The 25,154-nt window shown below is 31.1% G+C and overlaps 3 protein-coding genes across 3 annotated transcripts; 1 reads left to right on the top strand and 2 right to left on the bottom strand.

Moving 5' to 3' along the window:
- Positions 1-485: 485 nt before the first annotated feature.
- Positions 486-4,874, top strand: LOC8262024 (CBS domain-containing protein CBSX1, chloroplastic). Its single transcript, XM_002534294.3, has 8 exons — positions 486-826; positions 1,389-1,476; positions 1,557-1,621; positions 2,253-2,301; positions 2,975-3,027; positions 3,980-4,095; positions 4,205-4,262; positions 4,353-4,874. The coding sequence occupies exons 1-8, from the start codon at positions 611-613 to the stop codon at positions 4,425-4,427; spliced, it is 720 nt and encodes a 239-aa protein (XP_002534340.1). The 5' UTR covers positions 486-610; the 3' UTR covers positions 4,428-4,874.
- Positions 4,875-5,834: 960 nt separating this feature from the next.
- LOC8262023 (ethylene-responsive transcription factor RAP2-10) lies at positions 5,835-7,123 on the bottom strand. Its single transcript, XM_015728459.3, has one exon. The coding sequence runs from the start codon at positions 6,645-6,647 to the stop codon at positions 6,060-6,062; it is 588 nt and encodes a 195-aa protein (XP_015583945.1). The 5' UTR covers positions 6,648-7,123; the 3' UTR covers positions 5,835-6,059.
- An 11,405-nt stretch (positions 7,124-18,528) lies between these two features.
- Positions 18,529-22,774, bottom strand: LOC8260987 (U2 small nuclear ribonucleoprotein B''). Its single transcript, XM_002534343.4, has 10 exons — positions 22,362-22,774; positions 22,125-22,187; positions 20,993-21,077; positions 20,818-20,889; positions 20,501-20,573; positions 20,216-20,267; positions 19,295-19,386; positions 19,132-19,201; positions 18,822-18,907; positions 18,529-18,724 (listed from the first exon to the last, which is right to left on the bottom strand). The coding sequence occupies exons 1-10, from the start codon at positions 22,701-22,703 to the stop codon at positions 18,682-18,684; spliced, it is 978 nt and encodes a 325-aa protein (XP_002534389.2). The 5' UTR covers positions 22,704-22,774; the 3' UTR covers positions 18,529-18,681.
- Positions 22,775-25,154: the final 2,380 nt, after the last annotated feature.

The raw sequence follows: 25,154 nt of genomic DNA on the forward strand, positions 1-25,154 counted from the left end.
ATGATTAGTAAACATGCATGCATTGAGAAAGACCTCCGAGAAAGGAAGAGAACATTCCAAATGCAAAGGGAGAGAAAACTCAAAGAAATAAATAACTTAAAAAAAAGTTAGTTTGAAAAAAATTAGAGTAGTTTGATGATTTTCCAACCTCAATTTTTATTTTATTTTTATTTTGTTCTAATTTTTAAATATTAAAATCAATTTATAAAAAATCTTACAAATTAAATATTAAATAAAAAATTATAAGTGTGCTTTTTCAATACTTCCAAATACACTCTTAATTATGTGTTAAATTATGTTAAATATTAATTTTTTTTATGTTTAATAATATTCACTTGCATAACTAGAAAATTGAGTAAGTTAGCCAAAACTGACAAGTTGGTGAATAAATTGGCTAATAAGTGAAAGTAGGGGCAAATTGGCCACCAATGACAAATTCGAGGGGCAAATTGCCTTTTAAATCAATTACTAAAAACAGTTAAAAGAGTGATGGAGCAACCGGTGGGGGGCGGGGGTCTCGTTGTCATAATCTGATTCAGATAGGTCGTGATTTTCTTTGCACTTTTATCTGCATCTCCCTCCCTCACCCCCAATTTTCTTCTCTCGAACAATGGACTCTTGTTCCATTTTCCATCACCAACTTCTCAACCACCCTCTCACGCGCCTACGCTCCACCGCTTCCCCTACTGTCGTTTCTTTCGCTCATCAGCTTCCATGCCTTCTCTCGTCTGCCACCGTTTCACGCCGACTCTTTCATCTATCAGTCATTTCCTGGCCCCGTCGTTCCTCTACTATCTCCGCCACTGGCACCTTGATGGCCAATTCCGTACCACTCTCTTACCTTATCCCGATATTCTTTTCATTTTATCTGTTCAGTAATTCCGAGTTGTTATTTCAACTTTATTAACCGAGTAACTAATTACTTCATTCCTTTTGTTTTTGATAATCGGATATGTTTAGTTGCTATAGGATATTTAACATTAATAGATTTCATTTGGAGTAGATTTTATTGTTTTCTTTTCAAGCACTTGATTTTATACATAAATCATGCTATTAATGTATGCGTCTTTACTAATTGAGGTCTAACGATCATTCTTTTCTAATTTTTAGTTTTTCTTTTTCCCGAGTGCAAAAGGCAAATGGAAATTATTTTATGTGCTTTTGTAATTCCTTGTATGCTATGTTGATGTTGGCAGCTTATCAGCTGCAAAATTGGCATTTTAAGTTGTATTAGATTCCTGCGATAAGTGAAATGGTGTTGCTTGCCCTTAGTACACATGTTTGGGCTTTTAAAGATAATTAGCTAATCAAAAGCACAACATGATTGAAGTGTCTTGCTCTTCACCTTTACTTCTTTTTTTTTTTTTTTTTTTTCCATTATTATGTAGCCAAAAAGTGGAGTGTATACAGTGGGTGATTTTATGACCAGGAAAGAGGATCTATGTGTGGTAAAACCTACGACAACAGTTGATGAAGGTATATATCTCTCACATTTATTTATGCCCTCGAGTGTACTGTATGCAACACCATCTGATGTGCCATCAACTCTCCAACAGCCTTGCAAACTCTTGTTGAGCACAGAATTACTGGTTTTCCTGTGATTGATGATGATTGGAAACTGGTAAGTTGTCCTTGGAGTTTGCTTATTATGCTAATTTATTTTCTCTTTCTTGTTGCTTTTGGTGTTGTTTTCAAATAAATGAGAAATGCGAATCATTCCTTGATTTCACATGCTGTTGTCATCTGAATGGGTCCACATCTAATGGTACTTGCGGGGCATAGCTCTAGCATTTCATTCCTTGGCATCCCCTGATTAGTTGAGGATTGCCTGATATCAAGATAAATTGCATAGGCTGTTTTGTGAGGATTGTCTGTAATCTGTTTTATAATCAAGATCAAATGAGAGTTCATTCTCTTTCAGTCAAAAGAAGATAGATTTCTAGTCCTTCCATAAATAATGGTCAAGTTAAGCCCAAATTCATGTTAGGGATGCCTAATAGTGTAGGATATATCAAAATAGATATGCGTGTCTACTTAACAGCATCTCTAAGCTGTTGCTCTAATGTGCTGATGTTAGTCCATCAACTATTACAAACCTTCTGTTAGAGTGGTTCTAACAACCATCCCTTACGAGAACTCTAACTTCAATGTATTATTTTCCTTTTTATTCCCTTTTCTTTTTTTTTTGTGTGTGTGAGCTGATCAACATCTTCTAAATCATGAACATGATACAGAGGATTTTGTTATTGTAGGTTGGTCTTGTGTCAGATTATGACTTGTTAGCATTGGACTCTATATCAGGTAATGAGAAACACTAAACTTATGACCTTTTTAATCATGTTCTTTAAGAAAAATTACAGTCCTTTTCCTTGGTTGTTGCAGTTTCTTTGACTAAACATAACTATGGATGAAGTGATAGAGATGAGACAGTTAGTACATAAGAAATTCTGATTTAACTGAGTTACATGTCCAGTTGTCAGAGAAAGCATTTACTATTTTCTTCCTGCCGCCTACAATTTTTTTGCATTACTTGTTAAAAAATAAGAATCACACAAGATCATCTTAGGAACAAAAATTTTGCTTTCGGAATTTCTGTTTACTTAGTGCTGTACAGTACATGTATCCATGGATTTTTTTTCCTATCGAAATAACTTCTCTATGTAAAACTGAACATTCTTGGCATGTTGAAACTTTCTATATTATTTATGCTTCATTGCATGGCTATGGGTGATAAACTATTCAGCACTCCCAAGTGAAAAATTGGATAGTTTGTCTCTCTGTGGAAATGGTATACTACTTGTTAACACTGTGATTACTTGAGTTTCTTTAGTTTGCAATGGATTTTTCTTCACATTTTCTAGGGTTTTCTAACACTAATGAAATGGAAATCACTGGTTTTTAGTATGCGTTGAAATTAAATATATTGTCATTCGTGCAACATTTCTTACGTACATGAATTCTATATTCTGACTAGGTGGTGGAAGAACTGATAACAGCATGTTTCCCGAGGTTGACAGCACTTGGAAAGTATGTAAAAAACTGTCTTTTAAACAATTTTCCATACAAAATACACTTGAACAAAGGTGCTTTTATCTGTGTGGTAGTTAATGTCTTTTTACATTTGATCCATAAATAACGTGAAAACTTGCTTTCTCTGCAACCAACCAGAAATGTTCTCGGATTATTCTATTCTCTACATTCTTCTTCTCTTCTTAGAGCAAGTCTCAGCTGGCATAAGAATCACTGTCAAAAGTTATCCAGTTTATTGTGAGAATGTGAGTTAGTTAGCTGTATGCTTCTGGGCTGCTGTTCAATATCATTTGCTGATGTATCTCTGACCATGAGGACATTTTGTTTATCTTTCTCAATTCTTTTAGTATTTGGATTATCCTTTTTGTCCTTCTGATTCAATTTAAGTTGAATAAAATCACTCTTCACCTTGCACAGGACAGATTTTGTTGCTCATCATTTTTTATCTTAGAAAGCTTTGCTGCACTTAGTCTAATCTTCCAATAGCTTTAACCTGCACTTAATACCATGCCTCCTTGGAACTGTCTCGTAATTTTCTGGCAACTAGTTTCTTAATTAAGAGCTCCCAACTTGTCAAATGTGTTATAATCTCTTGATTGAGTAGACACCAAAAGTTCCTTTCTGACAATCACTCTACACTTGTAAAATCTACTTGAAAATTGCTGTGTTGTTTTATTGGAAATTTTTACAGATAATTTGTGTGTTGTAGTGATAACAGAAGGTTCTGAGCCTGTACGTTACTTAAGTAGAGAGAAATATGCTGAAAATATGTGTTGCATTATAGTATCCTTATATAGAAATCCGTGATGCAACCTAGATCCCACTTTCCAAAGGGTGGGGCATCTTTTTAGTTGTCTGGCACTTTCAATTTCCAATTGTCTCAGGTAGATATTTCACAATCCATTTATGTACTTATCTGATACTATACAAAGTAACATGGCAAGTGCAGACTTTTAATGAGGTGCAAAAGTTACTCAGTAAAACCAATGGGAAGCTTGTCGGTGACTTAATGACACCAGCCCCAGTTGTTGTTCGTGAAACCACTAATCTTGAGGATGCTGCAAGGTTTTGTCATGCATCTTTTTTCCCCCCTTGCTTGTTCAGCTATCTTCTAAAGTATTCCTTCACCGAAAAGGTCATACTGTAACTGAAAAATTTGTTTGTACGATAACAGATTATTGCTCGAGACAAAATACCGAAGACTTCCAGTTGTAGATGCTGAAGGCAAGCTGGTAAGAGATGTCTTATATCTTCCATTTGTTACTCTTTATCTCGTCGTGTGCAATGGTGGTTCTAATGAACCATTATTCCTACTATTAAAGGTTGGAATTATCACAAGAGGAAATGTTGTAAGAGCTGCACTTGAAATAAAACGTGACATGGAAGGGAATGAGTAATCTCCAAGTATTCTAAAAGGATTGGAAGCAGCCAAATGCGAGAAGCAGGGCAACTTGTTTTCATGAGCTCGTTGAGCTCGGGGAGGAGAAGGTCAGAGGAGCTTGGCTAAGTAAAATTTTGGCTTATGTTGTAATACACCCGGCTTTTACTGTTCCTAGTATATAGTATTAGTTACAAGTAATTACTAGGATCAAGGTGATTAGGGACCAATAATTCCTGTTGATCCCTCCGTTCTGCCAAATACCGCCTCTTGTTCTCCATCTTTCATTAAAATTCAAAAGGGTAGGGGCAAAAAGTGGGAAAGGAGAAGAAGCTGATATATATATATATATATATATATATATTGTTAGATGGACATGCTTTGTAATGTTATTTATTGAGAACATAATTGTAGTAGAATGGAGGCTTCAAAATTTACAATGGACTATGATTTGGGAGGCTTGGCAGTCTTGGGTCACCTAGTTACCCCAGTTGTTCTTTCTTACGCCTATTCGAGATGAAAAGAATGTAGCTGAAACTGAAAGGTGGTAACCATTTTCTGAACCATTATCGCCATCCTGGTTGCTGCAATGAACGGTGGAAAAGCCTTGAAACATTATAAAGTTGGTTTTAATTCCTTGTGCTTCATGGGTATGTCCGGATCTCACCTAACATACTTAGATTGCTGGACAACCTTTGAATGTCATAGGAGGAAAAGGAGTTGAGCAGAAGCTGGAATCTGTACTCTACAAATTTCAACCTTCCAAAAGATGCTTTTTTAGGATTATTGGGATGATGAAAATGCTAAAAGAAAATAAATTCCATTCATCCGCTAATCATGGGAAAGACCATTCATAAAGTGGCATGCATGTTGTCTTTTATGGGTTATGATGTAGATTGCAGGCTACAAATTAACAGTGGAGAACGAGTCAAAAGATGGTGAGAGGTAATTTAGGATGTGTTTCAAGGGGCTAATTTTATTCAAAAAAAAAAAGGATTGATTTTGTTGATAAAGAATAATGATAATAAAAAAATAAGAGAGGATTTGAATTAATGGGAAAGATATTTAAGTTGGACCCATAAGCATAATCACCCTGCACTACCCCAATCAGTCTGTAAATGGTGCCCACAACTTCCTCAATATTAGTAACTGTGGAGAACCAGAAAATACCTAACTTGAAAATCTTATCACTTTAGTAGTTATAAACTTTAGTGGTTAGCATGGCTATTTGCACCAACTGTGCTGGCTTGTAGGCCATGCCTTGTTCCCCTCCTCCTTGCTTTTGTTAACATCCCTTCCCTCTCCCTCTCTCTCTCTCTGTGTGTTTAAACCCAGAAATAAACATCTATTTCTGTTGTATCCATTTCCCCATTGGCAATATGATTATAAGATAACATTTTCTAAATATTGAAAATTAAAGCAAAACTAATAATAAATGTCATAACCCAATAATATACATTTATCAATTTTACAAAGGCCAAAATTTCCTTACTAAACAAAAAAGAAAAAAAAAATCTAATAAAAGAAAACATAAATACTGAGATTAACTTAGAGGCCTCATCGTTCAATTATCCATAACCTGTAACATACCTCCCCGGCGCATGTTAGCCAGCGGCCACCACCAAAGGAGAAGAAAAGGATAGGAAGTCTTCTAATTCCTTTCCCATTCAACATCCGAATCTTCCGGGTCGGGTACCTTATTCAAGTCGACCTGCTCTACAAAAGACTTGAATTCTGATGAGCTATCCATTGTGCTTGTACCCGATTTATTGTTATTAATATTACTATTATTGTTATTATTATTACTACTGCTGCTGCTGCTGCTTCGTTGATGAGCATCATCGTCACGGTTATGGTAATGGTGGTGATGATGTAAAGCGGTTTCAAGAGCATCGACTCTAGCTCCAACCTCAGTAGCTTTCTTCCTTATCGAAGCAGCCGACATATCACCGCCGCCGCCGCCGCCGCTAATACTTTCTCCTGCCAAATACTCGGGAAAATTAAGCCTTGCAGACGGGCCTCTCAAATAGAAAACCGCCGTGTCATAGGCTCGAGCGGCCGCAACAGGAGTCGAATAAGAACCTAACCAAATCCTTGACCGCTTGTTCGGTTCTCTTATCTCAGCCACCCACTTTCCCCACTTTCTCATCCTTATCCCTTTAAAAGGCCTCTCCCTCTCTATTCCTCCTCCTCCTCGTTTCCTTGTTATCACCTTCTCCGTTTCGCCTTCCATTTCCATGTATGGAGACAAATAATCACTCGAATTTCTTCTTTTTTATTTTTTGTATCACTAAAAAAAATTGAAGAAACCTAAGCGAAGATGTTACCGAGCTTTCATGGAGGAAGGAGTTTAGTTTAGAGAAGATGGGTTTTCATGGGTAGAGCTCTGCTCAGCTGGGTATGAAAAGAAACGGGGGTGTCATTCAGGTAAGCTTACACGTTGATTGTGATTTTTGGGTTTTGTTTTTTATTTTAATATTAAGAGATGGGGTTTGATAAGGGGAAAAAGAAAATAAAGATAGAAAATCCAAATTCACCGACACAAATCTTTGTGGAAATTGTTTAAAGGGAAAGAAAAATGAAAAAGAAAGGCTTTGTGCTGTTGTCTGTGCGAGTGTGAAGGGTGTGTTTATGTTGTTTCCCTTATAGGGCGAGAGAGAAAGAGAGGGAGAGAGAGAGAGAGAGAGAGAGAGAGAGAGAGGAATGCCTTCCTCGTTTGTATATTTTTTGAAGTAATTTTTATTTAAAACAAGTATATATACTATAAAAATATTCTTTTTATATTAAATATAAATTAATTACTATATAATAAATTTAAATAAACAAATTATAAAGCTATATTTAAAATTAATAAAATTATAATTTATTAATAAAATAAATAAACAAATTATAAAATGTTGTAGGTTTCTAAAACTTATTTCTTGCATTATAGTATACACATGAAAATAATAATTTTCAGCATTTGAAAAATGAAAATTTAATCTATTATCATAAATTACAATATCAAATTGGAGATATTGTTTATGCTGAGAGATATTGTTTATAAAAATAGTTTAATGAATGAATAAAAGGAAGAGTGAGGTGTATAGTCCTAAGGGATTATGATATGATATTTTTCTTTGGTTCACTGGGGCCAAACATGTCCAGACCATACTTTTATTCAACTCTTATCATATATGTGTAAAATGAGCACAACTATATTTTAAATTTTTAATTTTTAATATAACTTGCTAAAATTTTCAACCATTTTCTTTTTCTTTGTGATGTTTTTTGGTGCACCACGCTTTAAATGTGCATTATGCATGAATATTTAAATATCATTAAAACATATAATTTAAATTTGTGTTATATAAATTAAAAATTGAAGTGTTTAAAAGGTTATAAAATGAAATTAATATTTGTTAGATTATCTATTTATTTTGACTAATTAAATCAACTAATTAATAATTGACAAATTAAATTATTTAATAAGATTTTATTAATTTTTATTTTATTATAACCACTAATAATATAATTTATTTTTATTTTATTATTAATTATAAATTTAATAATATAAATCAAAAAATAGTTTGTAATAATTAATTTATCTAACTCATAAATTTTATGTGCTGTAATTATAAATATAGTAATTTTTTAATCTTCAAATATAGTTTTAAATAATATTATTATTATAAATTATAAAAAAAATAATACAATCTAAAATAAGTATAGTTAATAATTTTTAGTATAGATGATATTATCTAAATAAATTAATTAATTAATCAACTCAGTTGGAAAAAAATTTAAAATATAACTAATAAATCAATAATTGATTGAATTTAAATCAGCTTATTACCGTTAATTTTTAAATTTTAAAAGATAATTTAATATAAAATATTAAAAAAATATTGATTACACAAACTAAACACCACAGTGTATTAAAATGAATAAGAAGATTAAACAAATATACATTTTGCTTTTAAATTATAATAAAAAAAAGATTTATAGAAGAAAAAATAAAGAATAATTAACATACAAGGTCAATAAAAGCATAGTGATTTTATGGGATTATATTATAAGGAAAAAATGATTTCATTTTAGAGGTGGTGTGGCCATTGGGAGGGTGTCTTTATGTGGGCAAGTGAGGTGGCGTGGAATTCAAAAGTTTTAGGCATTTGTCGTTGCGAGTGAAGATAGAGATGCACAAACCAATTAATTATTCAATTCCTTCTTCTTCTTCTCTTTTTCTCTTTAAGCTTCATTTTATCAATTACATGTCAACATAAAATGCAACACCATAACATGCTACGCTTAGGTCTATATTATCGTGTGATGAGTTAATAGTGATATGAGATCATGTTTTCTGGATTGATTTAATTTGCAGTAAATTTTTCGTGTTAATAAAAATATATTAGATTTGGTATTATGCATTTATTGTTTATTTTCAGATATTAAAATAAATAGTTTTTTTTTATATGTAAAATTTAAATTTCAAATTAACTAATTAAGTTATATATTAAAAAAATTTACTAACAAGCCGAAATCAGTCAAGGGACTAGTTTTAAGACAATTCATCAATGAAAAAGAAACTCGAATTTTAAATTTACATACATAATAATCCATATTTATTTATTTTATTTTATATTAGTCAGAAGTTAATTTCTTACATTTAATTGCTCATTTTTGAAGTACTATTCAGATATATTCTATTTTTCAGTTTAACCGAATTTTTTATTTTACTCAAATCCAAATCAATTGAAGTTATTTTGACTGTTTATAAAAAGTTTAAACAAACTGAACTGATAGATACAGTTCAATTTCTCATATTTGTTTCAGCTTTATTCGTCCATATGCTGAACTATCGTAATTCTGGTTATTTTAGCAAGTCCTTTACATCTTCGATTATTTATATCATAATATTTGTTATACTAATTTTTTTCTAAAAAAGCTAGTTGATTATTATTTATTTACTAATTAAATAATTAATATTATATTAGTTGAAAATTATTTAAATTTTTTATTTTATTTGAAAAAAATATAAAAAAATTATATTAAATTAAATAATAAAGTTGAAATAGATATTTTAGTATTATAGAATATACTAACTTATCAATACATAATTGATTTGAATATTTCACCTATTTTATTAAAAAAATTTAACTATAATTAATTCTATTTAAATTTAATATTTATTTATTTTATTTAAAACACATAAATTTGAATTTATAAATAAATTTATAAATTTTGATCAAATATTATATAAATATATAAAAGTATATAAATATTAAAATGAATCGAACAACATTAGTGCAAGATAGGAAAATCAATTATATGCATTGAACATTCTAAGAGTCTAAATCCCAAGTTAGATAATGTGTTTTCAATTAATTGAGATTGTATTTATAATATATATATATATATATAGTTTGATATTTAACTTTTTGTTATTAATTTAGATAATCTAATAACTTTAAAAAATGACTAAAATATTACGGAAACCTAAATTTATTACTGTACTACAAATTTGATCTCATAATTCCAATTCGAGTTAATATTGTTGGCAACATACTGCTTTTTGAAATTTAAATTACCTTATTCAATAAAGAAAAATCCGTTTATTCGTCTTTAAATTTTAAATTTTATTAAATGTAATGGATTGTAATATTTATTTATTTTTAATTTTATGAATTTGTTGGTACACTCTTATTTTGTATATACATTTAACCATGGATTTTGAGAATATTTATGCAATAAATTAAAATTTGAAACGATTTATTACCATTAAAATAATGCGTTTTACAAAAATCCACTTTCTATGTGAATTTTTAGAATTCTTCTCTTTATGAGTTATGGATAAATAAGAAATTAATAAAATTTATATTAAATGCTTCAATTTATTTTTTATTGTATTTTTATTGAATTACAAATGAAGAAATTTGTTAAGCATGTGAGTGATATTCCCTATTCTCTTCTTAATTAGCTTTCTTGGATGTTCCCCTTCCTAATAAATCTCCATTTTGTTTGCATCCAAACTTATGGCAATGGTTGCCGTCGATTGAGTCCTGTATTTATTTCCATTAGAAAAGAAAAAAGTATTTTTAATAAATATATTTTTGTATAATATAACTTAAAAATACTCTTACCTTTTGTTATTTTATTTAAATCATAAAATTAAAATTAAAATTAATTTTATACAATTACTTTGCGTCCTAAAAACTACTTTTCAAATAAATATATTTTTAGGTGATTATTGTATAATTTTTAAAAATATGTAATACATTTTTGTATATAATTTTATTTATTTATACCTTTCAGTCATATTAGAACACTCGATTATTTTTTATATTTAGGTGCGATTATATCCATATTATTATTATTATTATTATTATTATTATTATTATTATTATTATTATTATTATTATTATCATCCTGTCGTTGAGATTAGAAGACTATTATTTTTCCTAACTAGCTAGGTATAAATTCATACAGCAAATCGCTGCTTTTCTTTTTAATATTAAAAAATAATATATAAATATAATTAATAAGAAAACTTTATTTTATATGAAAAAAATAACAATAATAATAAACAAATAAATGCTTCTTATTTTTGTCTCTACATTAATCCATACTCTTACAATTTTTAAATTAAAGAAATTAAAAAAGAGAAAGGGGTAGGTCGGTGGTCGGTGGATAGATACCGTTAGGAATTGACTTTACCTCCACGCAATAACGAGTTATGTGGAAACGTTTTTTTGTGCTTGGAGTACTATAAAAAGAACGAGGACATTCTTGGCATTTAATATTTTTGTGGTGGCCCCATTTACTAGCTGAAGAAGGGTCATGCCTTCAGTTAAAAAAAAAAAAAATAGAGAAAAAAAAGTAGTATGTCCCCAATTAATTAATTCCCATTTTAGTATGTTTGGGTATTGATTTTCACTTTAAGAATTAATTATTTAGATTATAATATACTAAGTTTTTAGTGAAGTTGATACAAATGTATAATTTCTTTTTTTTAACAAAGTGGTCATTGGTCGAAGAAAGAAAAGATAAATGTATTTAGAATTGTTGTTGCTTGTTAAAAAAAACATGTTTACAATTTTTCTGATTTAATAAATATTTAATTTTTAAAGATTTTTATAGATTGTTTTCTTTAAATCTATTTTTTAATTTTTTAATTTCTCAAATTGTCTAAGATTATTAGTGACATACATAAAAAAAGAAAAAAACAATTATGCATGTCTTCTTTATAAGCACAATACTTCAAATAAATTATCAAGATAATTAATCTATAATTTTTCTCTATGTAGTAAATAATTGTTAAGAGAGAAGTAGAGATATAGAGGAGGCCATGCCTGGAAAATTGTTACAATATTATGTAACAAATACAGAGACTGAAATTTCCAAGTTCAGCTTTTGTCTGAACATAGTGACCTTATTAAACTGTAAGTTACAGAGACACCTTCCCTTTGGCTTTAACGTGTAGTTTCCCATGGAAAATGAGAAGAATATACAGACAATAATAATACAATAAAAAAAAAAAAAAAAAAAAGGGGTATCAAAAGCTTTCCCTTTATTAAAATTTTGGGTATGTTTAAAGGCCCCTTTTCCCAATTCTTTTATGTTAACTAGATTGAAGGTCATGCTTTCATAGTGACCTTTAGCTGTAAGCTAGTTGGCAAATGCAAATGCAAATGGTGCCAAATGTTTATGAACCCTATATATATCACCATTTATCAAAAACCAACAAAAGAAGAAAAAAATATTAATGGGACCACTATGTATAAAAATTGATTAACTTAGGAATTGTGTTTTTATATTATTTTAATTGCAATCAATCTTAAGATGGCATACCCAAATGATTATATGTTGTTCAAATTTTATATAATTTTAGGCAATTAATTGTATTCATTTTTCACCATTCTCTAACCCACATCCACATGTGTATTACTTTTTTAGGTTATTTGTTTGTAATTGAGATTCTTTTAGGGATTTGGGATGCAAATTTTGGCAAGTATAAAAGGGTTTAGTACTATAAACAAAAAAAAATTTCTTTTGAAGAAAAGTTGAAAAGAGAAGGGGAAATGTTGTTAATTGAGGATTACGCCCATCATTACACACCATTAAAAACAAGCATGAAATGTTATTTTGCAACCATTGGCGAGAGGCATATTGGTTGGCCCCGGGGCTTATAATGAACCCACTATTATAAAATATTCAAAAAGCTTTATATATATATATATATATATATATATAATATATTATGCTAATTAAGGAGTTGGTGTCAGAGGTCTATTACAGTATATCAACATAAGCTCTTTCTTTTTTTCTTTTATAAATCATCTATGTTTCATTTATTGAAAAATAAGTACAATTTATATTAATTATAAAAATAAAGAAATATTACAGTCAAGAAGTATAAGAAATTTGTATTTTATTTTAATAGTATATATTTATATTTATATTCTTCAATTACCCTAGCAAAGTTCTTTTAATTTAAAATTCAGCGATATATATATTTTATTTTAGTGACTATTTTAAATCATAAATTTACTGTTTGATCTTTAAATGAGTCCGATTGCAAAAATGTTAATAAAAAGTTATTATTATCAACATTTCAACTCTATAAAATTTTATATATATATTATTCATAAGAAATAATTTGAATCTCCATAAAAAGAATCAAAAAAAAAATTATAATAAAAAAAAATCTAAAAAAATTAATATTTATTAATTTAAAATAAAAATAATATAAATAAAATAAAAAATAGACTACTACCGATTTAAAAGAAAGATGATAGGTCGTAAAAGATTTTTTTTTTGAAAAACAATTAAAATATTAGATATTTTAATTTCTGCACAATCTAAAACTGCCAAGTCCCTATGCTCCCCATGCATCCGAATCATATTGTAACAAATGGCTTTCTCTTTCGTCAATGATCAAATACTGTAAGAGGCAGACAACCAATATTTGCACGATCGAAGATTAACAATTTATGTTTATTTTTAAACCTAAATTTAGGTCACAATAAATCATTTTTCTCCATATTTCTTCCCTTACAAGATGCACCCGATATATAAATAAATTTATTAATTTTTTATTTATCAGAAGGCCAACAGATCATGAACTATACAATAATAGTAGTTATCTCTTCGCATTCGCCATAAAGGGAAAAACTCACTTAGTGCAAAGAAAAAAATTCAAACTCAAGACTTCTCATTTTCAGAACAAATGCTCTTACCATTTGAAGCTAGTATAATAAATTTACTATTTAATAAGTGATCATGAACAAATAATATGTACCTAATTCAAGTGAAAATGAAAAAATAAGTTCAAATATAAAAATTATAGAAAAAAATGAACAAAATAAAGAAAAAAAGGAAGGGAGTCTACACTTATTGGCTAAAAGAAGCCAAACTTATAAAATATTTTATTTTTCGATCTTTTGGTCTAAAATATTAAGAGCAAGAGCTTTTATTGTGTCGCTCAAATTATATAGGAATTCTTGAACCCAAGAATTAAGAATAATAAGTTCTTCATTACTTAAAATAGAATAACCATTTAGAATAACGAAACAAAATAAATTATATTTGTCGAGAAGTGCAAAATCGTATGGATATAATCGTTGTCTTTAACAATGCATATGTAAAAAGTCTAATTTTTTTTCTCTTTTCTTTTCTTTCTATAGTGGAGATAGTCGCACGTAATGACAAATCACGGCCATATTATTTAAAGTTTGTGGTAAGAAGGGGTTTTTTCTTAATCTCATAAGCTTCTACTTATTTAGTTATGAATATTTAACTTTAAAATTTGTTTTAGTTAATATGTGTAAATTTAAAGTAATTATTTGCTTTTCAATACATAAGTGAGATTGTTGACTAATTTAGTCTCATAAAGTCTTAATATAGATTTTGATTTTAGTTTCTCATAAAATTATTAATTAAATTTATTGATGTGATGTGAATTTCGACAATATTTTAAGGAGTAAGGCTCTATAGAAAAACTCTTTTTAAATGAGGTGCTTTTAAGAAATAATAGATTACAAGGCAAGGAGGGGCCACTCCCTCCTTACTTAGTCAATAAAAATAAACATATAAAATCTTCTCTAAGTTATAGATTTGATCATCTACTTTAAAATTTAACTGTGTAAATATCATAGAGGAGAAATCTGACGCCAGCGCTCACTGCCACCACAAGCTTTCCAATTTAGTGACATGAATTCCAACATACCATTTGATTATCTTGGGAGGGAATGTTAAGTGTATTTTTCTGGTGGTGGGATTAGTATAAATTATAAATTAGTAACTGTCTGTGTGGATATTATATAGCCTCCCAAATTAAAAGCCAGCAATCTGAAACTTTGGAGGCAAAAGCAAATCCCAGAATTTGGGCATGCAAATGCTATGACGTGAGAAAAGCTGAGGAGTCGGAGACTCTTATGATCACCCAATCACATTAGAGTTTTCTTGTCACAATGCATTGCTCATGATCAAGTGTGATATACACTTGGATAAATCCGTGCTTAATTAAGGTATATATCCTAATTTATATATTAAGTTAATAAATAATTAAATAGTTCTTTTGTTTTTTTTGGGTGTGATTTAATAGTTATTTATAGTAGTAAGTAATGAGGTAAGGTGTTGGTGTGTCCCATAAGAAGTCAAGAGTATTTGTTAGAGAGAGTTATTGATATCAACGCTATTAAAAACATATCCTTGGAAAATTAATTATTTACTTGAATAAGATGTCTGCTTATGCCGGCCGTCTAATTATTGATTTGGAAAAGTCAAGATTTAGGTGAAGATTGCTAGGCTACAATACTCAAATTAAAAAAGAAAAAGAAAAAGAAACCCATTGAATCAAATGTGTTAAGAGGTTATTATCCAAGAAAGATTGACTATTTTGGAATGGAGAGTAAGAGAGTTAGGGCTATCAATATCACAGAAGAAGAAGGCAAAAGTCATACAATTGAAATTCTAGTAAACTCCCTACTATTTCATTTTCCCTTTCATCCGTTCCTTATTTTAGTTTTTCTTTTTCCTTTTTGTTAACAATTAATCATTTTGTAAATTCCTGCTCTTCAAATAAGGACAATTATTTTTCTGCTGCTCATATCGAGTTTTATCTTTATAGAAAAAAAAAAAAAAGTAGTTTTTGACTTTTATTTTGATTTTTAGATTTTTATTTATTTATTTAGGTGATATTAGAGATTAGCATCCTAAGTAATTTATAAGAGTAAAAATTCAACCAATTAAGTGGTCAGTTCTAGTTATTTTTATTTTTATTTTTGTTGCACTTAAAATTAATCCTATTAGTTAGATTCTAATACTTTCATTCATTTAACTCCCAGTTAATCAAATCATATCTCTTTTTATTTTTCTTCTGAAAAATGAGAAGAAAAAAAGATGTTTCCAGTGAATCTTTATTTAGTTCTCATTTTTCATTTTTTTCTCCTTCCCAATTTAGTTCTTAAGAAAAAAAAAAAAAGTTTCTACACATTTTGTTTATTACTTCTTTTAAAAAAAATTTGGAGTGTTAATTATTGGTCTACCCAATTCTTACACATAGGTTTAGGTCATGGCTTACATCTCCTTATATTAATATTATTTTTTTCTTTTTGGTCATTAAAAAGAGAAATATATATAATAAGAAAACTATAGGTTATATGAATGCAGCTCATCAAACAGACCAACAACCATGATCCAAATTGTAAACTCATTTCACATCATGCAGTGGTTGTAAAGAACTTTAAGAATTGCAAAAAAGGAGTCGTGGAATATGCTATTTCATTTCCTTCCTATAAATAAGTCCGAGACGAAAGCCAAACACACGATCAATATTATTTCCTCACCTATTCTTTTAATGCCATATAATTCTATATATAAATTATTTTTAAATTGCAAATCCTTAGATATTATCGCCAAATAATTTATTGAATTTTTATAATAAAAGAATAAAAGAACGTTTTACATATTCATCGAAGTCAAAACTATAACAAGAAAAGAAATCATTTCCCTTGCAATCTGGGTAGCAAATAATTGTATGTATGGTTACTTTGCGACTTAACGGTCTTCCTTTCACAACAAATGGAATGGTACCTAAGTGGGGACAAGACAAGATACCATTGTCTCTGTCTATTGCTTCTCCCCCATTTCATGTCTTTATTCTGCCCCAAGTATCTGTTTTCTATATATATATGCCTCAGGAATGTAAAAGTAACCAAGTGTTATTTCTGCATGCAATCACAGTATTCCATCCGGGCCATTAAAGGAGTGATATGTACTTTGATTTGTATAATTATTTTATATGATTTATTTTTTAAACTATTTGATTTAATATAACAATGGTAATTAAGAATAGTTGTATATATGAGAGGATAGGACCTTAAAAAGAGTTAACTCTCTGACCCTTGACTTAGGAAGCAAGACGAACTCCAAGGAAAAGCCTTTAGTCTCAAGAAGAGCATTAGAGTAAGACATAGACAAAATTTTTAATAGTTCATTGTTTGGCTGTCAGAGATTCATCTAAACATAGCAACCAGTGGCTCGTCCAATTGTTATTCTGTGATAGCAAACTACGCCGACTCTTGGATCGGTTAAAGGACTTTTTGAGGCTTCAATGTATTTTAACACTTTAATACTCCTCTATTATCTTAATAATTTGTTCTTTATTCTCCATATTGCAATGACATAACTTTGATCTATTCGCCCCAATTAAGTTAATCTACTTGCCTATCGTTTTTTTCTACGAATCTCTCTCTCTCTCTAAGGCTGTGCTTTGGATGGTTTCTGTGGCTCATGCACTGACAGCCTCCTCATTGACCTTATTGGCCTTCTCTTTGTGAAAATAATTATTATCGTCTTTAATTTTTATATTAGCATAAATTGCTGGAACTTTGTGTTTATTTCGTTATAAGGATTCTCTTGTTCGGCCTTTGCTAGGCCTGGAGGTGCAACATCGTTCCCCTCTTGAATCGGTAGTTTGTGGGAGTTCGCCATATGGTGGATAAGGGTAAGGGAAAAAGAGCTGTTATTAATGCTCCATTTCACCATAGCTGGAAGCTTTGAGGTAGTCAGGCTATCTATGTTGCGTCGATAGCTTGTGGTGGTTGCACTTCAATGGTTTATTCCTTGTGCTTTTGAGTGTTGTGGTTTGAAGGCAGGCGGTGCTTAAGTGTTTAGATGCCAGAGAAGGATTGGAGCTGCAGTCTAGGACCAATTTATATTTGTCCAGTATTTATAGACCTTAGAGCCGATTTAATACTAGGTCTTCAACTGGGTAAATTGAATTCATCGAGATTTATCTCCTTATTTTTAAACTCTATTAATTATAAATTATTTTGGATGTGGCAATCCTTTCTATGTACTTAAAACATCTTTTGTGCTATGATCGGGTCTTTAAGCCTTTTAATTCGCTGGGTTCTTTAATTGTTAAAAGGAAATAAAACTTCAATCTTGAACAAGATATTGAGGAATTGTCCATACGTAAAATCATTCTTCCTTTCTTTCCTTTTGTTTTCCAGAGGGTCTTCGGACCTAAGCTTTTGATCAAGTTTAGTTTGTCATAAGAAGTACATAATATTTTTTTCTTATAATTTTCGTGCTGGGCCGAATTTATTGGGCGAACCTAAAAAAAAAAGACATTATCAAGCATGCCCAAGAAAAAAAAAACTTGATAAACAAGTTTTTGCAGGTTCTGATTTGGATCGGTTTAACATAGAAAAAGTGTCCAAACCTGAAAGTTTTCAAATGGACTTGAGCAGGCCGAGTGGATACCCATGCCAATCATCACGTCTAGCCATAACTTTGAATTAACAGTCATCATTCTCATCTGAATTAACAGCCACCACAATGTCCTAAGAATAATACTTGCCCATTTAATTATCAACTTTGGACTTTTTACGGAGTATATCTACTCTTAGAATTTTATTAAATAAGTAATAGACAAATAAATTTAGAACCCAAGGTCAAGGCGGCCTTTTGCTGTGTTGGCATACGAGATGCTATAATAATTTAATGATGCGTCCCTTGATTTAGTTTATCAAATGGAGGACTGCACTATTTTGCCTAATACTACATCGGTTATTTGGTTCTCATCAACTCATGTTTCAAGCTAGACAGTGAGACTACTGAGAAATTAAAAATTATGAGAAACTATTCCTTGATTTTATAAAGAAAATTAAGAATTTATAAACTGTCAATGGCACTAAAACATATACTTGGTACAGGAATACAATACAGTGGCATCTAAGTGGATGCCCATGCATAAACAAAAGCATATTCACCCTTCTGTATTATCACCTTGGCTTCCTCCGCATTCCCATCCGTGACTTTGCATATCTAGATTTCTAACTAAGCAAAACATTCGAGGAACAATTTTGACGGAAGAGGAAAAAAATGAGAAAGAAAAAGTATTTAGGCATATAAAAAAGGATACTCTAACCGCATGCCCTCACCACTAGTTGATGAGTACAGAACTGTGCCTTGAAGATGATTTAGCGCCCCAGTTGAACATGCAGTATCCTATACACGCATGGTACAATTTTTGTCAAAACAAAATCAGGAATTAAGAATAGATGGAACCAAAGATGGAAGGAATGCCAGATACTTTCATGCATTTAGAACTCCAAAGAGATGAGGGGGTGGTCAGAGTTGAAACTGGTGATGGACAAATTACACTTAACAGATAACAAAAGTATTACAATCTATCAATTCTAGAGCCAAAAGAAAAAAAGGTATAGAAGTACCTGAAAATCAACAAATGCAACTGGAGCCCCATATGTGCTTTGCATCTTCAATTTCAAAAATCCAGCGAATCTGCCAGAGAGATGGAATGTTGCAAGGTGGAATCTGAATCAGCTGAATATTGCAGCCTTGACATATTTACATTACTACATGATGGCTATTTACCTTGAAAATAATTGAGTCAGTTCTTGCTCTGTGCAATTTGGCCCCAGATTAGCAACAAAAAGTGTTGGACATGGAGGTGCTGATGAATTATTCTATCATGGTAAGAACATTGATTTATCAGAATTGGAGAAATATGTTCATATAAAGATATTATTTGGCACAAACATCTCCATAAGGATATGCAAAGGTTCCATAATAATGCAAGCTAAAATAAAATAGGCTTAGCAATGTAATTCCTATTATGAATGTGACAAAAAAAGTTGGACAGGATAAGTCCAAAGCCATCAAGGAAATATGAGTTCTTGTGGCCACAAAACTAATTTCAGTATCTCATTTGTTGTATTGGCAGTTGGTATTGTATCTGATGACCAGAAATCATGACAACTTCCTGGAAGTCAAATTTCACTCTTGGCTTCTGATTGAATATCTAAATGCTGTTAAAGGTCAAAGTCCTGCCACCTATTTGTAAAGACTTCAAGAACTTCAACCCTTAAGAATATAATTGTGATCCAAAAACATTGATAGAAGAAAACTTGAGATATCAGAAAATAGTTCCAAGTTGGTGTATAGATGTGCCTTGGAGGAGATAAAAACAAGAACAAGACGAGACAAAAAATCCATATCGTTTTTAACTAATCAACTGGAAATGATGAGTAGAATATGGCAAATGCCCTAGCACTGTATATATAATTTCGGCATCTTTTCCTAAAAATAGAGAGATATCATTTATTCCTCAAAAATTTATTTTACGATTCAGAGAAGTGAAACAAGAGTGATGAAGAAAATTTTTCAAACACAAAAAGTTGAATAGTTCTAATAATTACTAGCAGTACACCATCCACCATAATGAGAAACAATTTTCACGAGCAAAAGCAACTTGTAGAACCCACATGATAATGTAAAGAATGAACAATAACTTACAGAATTTATGCTTTTTGTCTCAGTTTTAGCTCTGCTATCAAAGGTCCCATGACTGCATAATTTAAGAGCCAAAACAGTAATTAGAAAGGCTTATATATAGCAAAAGAAGAAAGTTATGAGAAGGTGGATACTGTACTCCCATTTCAGGAAACAGGGCATGCAGTAACTGCTTTTACTAAGCACTTGACCTTTCAGCTAGAAGTGCTCAATTCAAGTGAACAAATGTGCTAATCAAGCTAGAATAGTCACTTCGAAATTAAGATGTGCTCAAGTAGTGCAGATGACCTTTGTGCAGGTGGATAACCAATCATGTTGTAAGCAGAATTACCCATTCCAGGCAAGTGAACGCTGCCAAAACCTGCTAGTGCCCAAGCGTGCAAAACGTGCAATGTGAGCTTTTAGAAGAACTGTGTCCTCTACATTATTAAGTAATTTGATTTGTATTCCAAGAAAAGATAACAGAATCACCATGCAACTAATAGAAGTGAATGCAGGAATATAATCGGATAAAGTGACCCACAAAAATAAACAGACCAAAAGCAGAGAATTCCCATAGGAAACAACCATACAACAAACTTAATAATTTTGAACAGTCAGCTTACCTGAATCAAAATTGCTCTGAGGAATTGCAGGAGAAGCTTTAGCTTTCTTATCTAAGCCAGGCCATTCATCAGCTAATCCTCACAACCATCCAGTAGATCAAACAGACATTCCAGTAAGTCCAAAAAACATGTTCCATAAGGATAAAAAGCATGATAACTAAAAAACAACAAAAACCTGTTCTCGAGCGCTTAGATCTGGAATTAGATTTCGCAAGATCTATATACAGGGTTGATCCTTTCTCAAGATCAAAAACCATACCCTGCCCAAGATACAAACATAGAGCAGTCAGCTTGTAAAGCACATAAAATTTTTCTGCACTATTGCAGTTTCATAGTATCTCTAACTTACAAACAGCATGGAAACCTCATAGACTTCTAGAATTTGAAAAAGTTTCCATTTTGCTATGTAATTTACTAATAGCAGAGAAATAGCCACTAATTTATGTCTTGTTTCAAAGCATAATACACGTCATTATAAAATACGTGGAGGCTCTGTTGTTAGAACCCTACAATTTTCCCTGCTCTAGCAATTAGAATCTATAGAGCGAACCATAATGCACCTGAATCATAGCCAAATCAAGCAATTCGCTAGCTGAATTGGCGAATCAATCAATTCGTTCTTCAGCATACCTATAGGACTTGATAGATCTAAAAAACCAAAATTTCTATTCTATTGATTTGCTTTACGCATGTAATCAAAATTTCAATTGCTTTAACATTGTGAAAAGAGCAGTTAAACCCTTCCCCAAGTAATTTGAAGTGCTAATATTGTCAAAAGAGCAAAAATTTGACATTTCTAAATAGTAAACGAAACAAACAAGTTGTAAAGTCGTACTATTGCATGCATTGCTATTTTCTACTCTTCTAATGTTCCTAAGCCGTTCCAATATTCCCCATAATTAATAGGTTTGCAACGTTTTGCATATCCTGATATGGACGTGAAAATCAAACTAGTGTGAGATATGCCTTTCAGTGTTTTATTTGATAAGCATTCATATTTTGGAAGAATTGACCGCGGTGAAGTCTTCGACCAACCTTTCTTATTCTATAGGCAAGTTATTTCTGACTGGCCACCAAATCCTCCATAATTTTCCAAATTTCTCATGTTTTAATTTTTGTTTTCATAATACATAGATGTACAATATACTTAATTCATTTTGAGAATCTATATGAAACCTTACTATTCAGTTCAATTCTCAATTCCACGTTCACAATATTAGAATCTCCATTCTCAATTCACTATTTGAACTATTTATGGCAGATAGAAGCTTCATTTCGTATATGACAGGAACAAAAAGGGTTCTTACATTGAGGGCATGCATAGCTGCAACTGCAGAAGGCTGATCCGCAAATGTAGCAAAAGCAAATGGCTGCCAACACCGCAACATCATGTCATAATATTACACAATTTATAGCATTTAGCTCTACTTGTTTCTTTCAGAGTAGAGAGGGATAATGAAATATAGCAATAATTAGAGCATAAATTTTTAAATTTCTGAAATTGAAAAAGAAAAAGAAAAAAGAAGCATAAGCATAAAGAGTACCTGAGAAGTCTGGGTAGGGGTACGAAGATGAGAAGATTCATAACCAGGGAATTCGCGAAATAGATTGTATATTTCGCGAGGCATCACATCTTCTGGTAGACCTGCAACGAATAGTGTTCGGACGAGATCGTGACCTGCGTAAGGTACATAAGGAGGAGCGTATGTGGCAAAAGGAGGCAGCGGCTGCTGTGGTACATATGGCGGCGGTGGAGGTGGTTGTGATGGGGGGGCTACAACAGGAGGAGGAGGTGGTGGTGGAGGTTGGTAATAGATGGTGGGGTAGTGGCCGGGCGGTGGCGGTGGTGGTGGAGGGTAATATGCAGCAGCCATGCTTTCGTCCATTGAAACGAGAGTAAAATAAAAAAATCCCGAGATTTGGGTTTCCTATTTTTAATGGTAGTACTACTACTATTGGCCCATTCCTGATTGAACTTCAAATGTATTTTGTATAATAATAAAATGACAATAATAATATGAATTTTTTTATATAAAAAAAAAGACAAAAACATATAAATAAGCAATTGAATTCTTCATCAAAGTCCAACTAAATTCCTAAACTTCAAATAATTTAATTACACGTTTAAATTTCTAAAATAAAATAATTATATTCTTAATACTAACTCCTCATTAATTTATTTTATTAAAGTAAAAAAGAGATTATTATTTTATAATTTTTACCATTAAAAAGTTAAGTGGAAAATTTGAATTGAAAAGATTTAAGGTGATTTTTCTTAATACTTAAAATTAATGGGACATCCTATCATTGTATTGATAAAATAGACGAAAATGATTTTATAAATATAATTATTTTACTTTTTAAGTCTTAAAATTGAATCTAACTATTTAAGAATTTAAAAATTATAATTTTGCTTTGGGCAAAAAGTTAGAGATTTTTCTGCGAATTGCGTGAATTCCAATTTTAACTTACCAGCTACTTGTTTCATAACTTTAATTTGAGCAGCGGATCCTACTTTGGAAATAGAAATGCCCACATTTTTTGCTTGCTTATTTATCCCAATGAGGGTTTATTAATCATTCAAACGGACTTTTCTAGCCGCATCTGAATTGGCATCTCTATCCATATTATTCGCAAGGCCACCCAGATTCGAATCTATAGAATCAATTTGAGAATCCTCATCCGCACCCGAATTGGCTAAAGGCAACCATCGATTACCAGTTTGGAATGCTCATGAAGAAAAGGTGGAATAGTGACATTCAAAGAACAATAATCCAATAAAAAAAATAGAATAGAAAGAAGGGGTTTACCTTTTCATATAGTTCTCTTTTTTAATCATTCCTTAACCTTTTCTCATATTAGCGTAAGCAACCGTTAAATATTTGGACTGACTGGAGCTAGACCTTCTCACTCTTTCTTTATTCTATAACGTATTCCTTGGTCCTATTCTGTACCGCAGGATCAGTAAGAAATTCATCTATGTCTAAAATGGGGGATTCATTTTTTAATGGACCGAGAAGAAGGCTAAGGTTACCTTAGAATGCCAATGCTTTTCACAGATGGAAATGGATGAGAGAAGTTTTGTCACCAAAGACGAGACGAGCGGGAAAAGCCTTGCTGTCCTCTCCAAGCTTGACTCGAAAAAAAAAAAGATCAAACTGGAAAAGATAAAGATTTGTTAAAGTTAGAATGGTTATGTAAAACTCATAGACTAACTCACTCATCTCGTTCATGTATTTACTCGCAGCATTTGCAGCGTTTATTCACTCGCAGGTAGGCTCGCTCTTTCATTTGTTCGTCTGCTCACTCGCTGTCTACTAAACAAGCCAACCAAAATTGCCCTACTGAACAAAAAAAAAAAGGCTTTCCTTCTATCAAAAGGCATACATCTAATCTAGTGTTAGCCGTCCTACTTAAGAAAGAATGACAAGAATTTTTATGGAAAAAGGTTCTCTGTGTTGCATCGATTTTTCCTAGACCTCAAAGACTGGCACCTCCCTTTCATCTGCACCTGAAAACAACGGTTAGGCTTTTAGATGTATTACCACATCCCCAAGGATTAGATCCACTTTTTTTTACAGGTCAATGGAATCTTTATGCTCAAAATCCTGATACCGGTAATTATTTATTTGGTACCTCCCAAGGAGCAGGAACTGTCATTCCAACCCTTCTCGGAGGGTTCCATCCATAAACACAAAGTTTATGGCTAACCGATATTGCACACCATCATTTAGCTAAAAATCTAATAATTATTAAAATATATATTTTTTTATTATTACTAATTTGAGAAATAAAATTTATTTTGGGTAGAGTAAAAATTCAAATATTCTTTTTGTTTACAAAGGAAATGATCAGCATTGAATAATGAAAAACAATTTTATTCTCTCACTAGAATAATATAATAGATCTAATTATCTAGAAAATTTCAAACTATTTAGTTGTAGCAATTTTATCATATTCTTATTATTTTTCCAAAGAAATATTTCTACTTATTTCCTTTCACAAGTACAGTGCTACTACTAATGTATCACTGGCGTCTTTAAATTTTAATTTATTGCGAAACTCCTTAAATTTTAGTTTGGATATACACTAAACTAAACTTCAATTAAGAGAAATACGAAAATAAATACATGTCAAGAAAAAGGAAAATTTCATGGCATTCTTCCAAATCCAGGCGGACCAGATATTACCATGGCTTGACCCAAGTCAGATACAACTTAGCCATTTTGAAAGCCACCATCGGTAAGACTTATCACAGTACGTAAATGGAGTAGTTTATGGTAAAAGCACCAACTTAGGAATTAACATTTACTGCTCTGTTCAAGGTTACTTCTCCC

This window comes from Ricinus communis, chromosome 7, assembly GCF_019578655.1.
Source record: "Ricinus communis isolate WT05 ecotype wild-type chromosome 7, ASM1957865v1, whole genome shotgun sequence".
Taxonomy (NCBI): domain Eukaryota; kingdom Viridiplantae; phylum Streptophyta; class Magnoliopsida; order Malpighiales; family Euphorbiaceae; genus Ricinus; species Ricinus communis.

Bases quoted from the DNA above. Each gene is read 5' to 3' on its own strand.
- LOC8262023 (XM_015728459.3), bottom strand. From the start codon at position 6,647: ATGGAAATGGAAGGCGAAACGGAGAAGGTGATAACAAGGAAACGAGGA.
- LOC8260987 (XM_002534343.4), bottom strand. From the start codon at position 22,703: ATGGACGAAAGCATGGCTGCTGCATATTACCCTCCACCACCACCGCCA. The intron at 21,078-22,124 runs GTAAGAACCCTT...TATCTTGGGCAG, and splicing joins CAGCTATGCATGCCCTCAAT to GGTATGGTTTTTGATCTTGA. The intron at 18,725-18,821 runs GTATCCTTTTTT...TTAGAAATCTAG, and splicing joins GGTGAGGGCATGCGGTTAGA to ATATGCAAAGTCACGGATGG.
- LOC8262024 (XM_002534294.3), top strand. From the start codon at position 611: ATGGACTCTTGTTCCATTTTCCATCACCAACTTCTCAACCACCCTCTC. The intron at 2,302-2,974 runs GTAATGAGAAAC...TATTCTGACTAG, and splicing joins AGCATTGGACTCTATATCAG to GTGGTGGAAGAACTGATAAC. The intron at 3,028-3,979 runs GTATGTAAAAAA...TGGCAAGTGCAG, and splicing joins AGGTTGACAGCACTTGGAAA to ACTTTTAATGAGGTGCAAAA.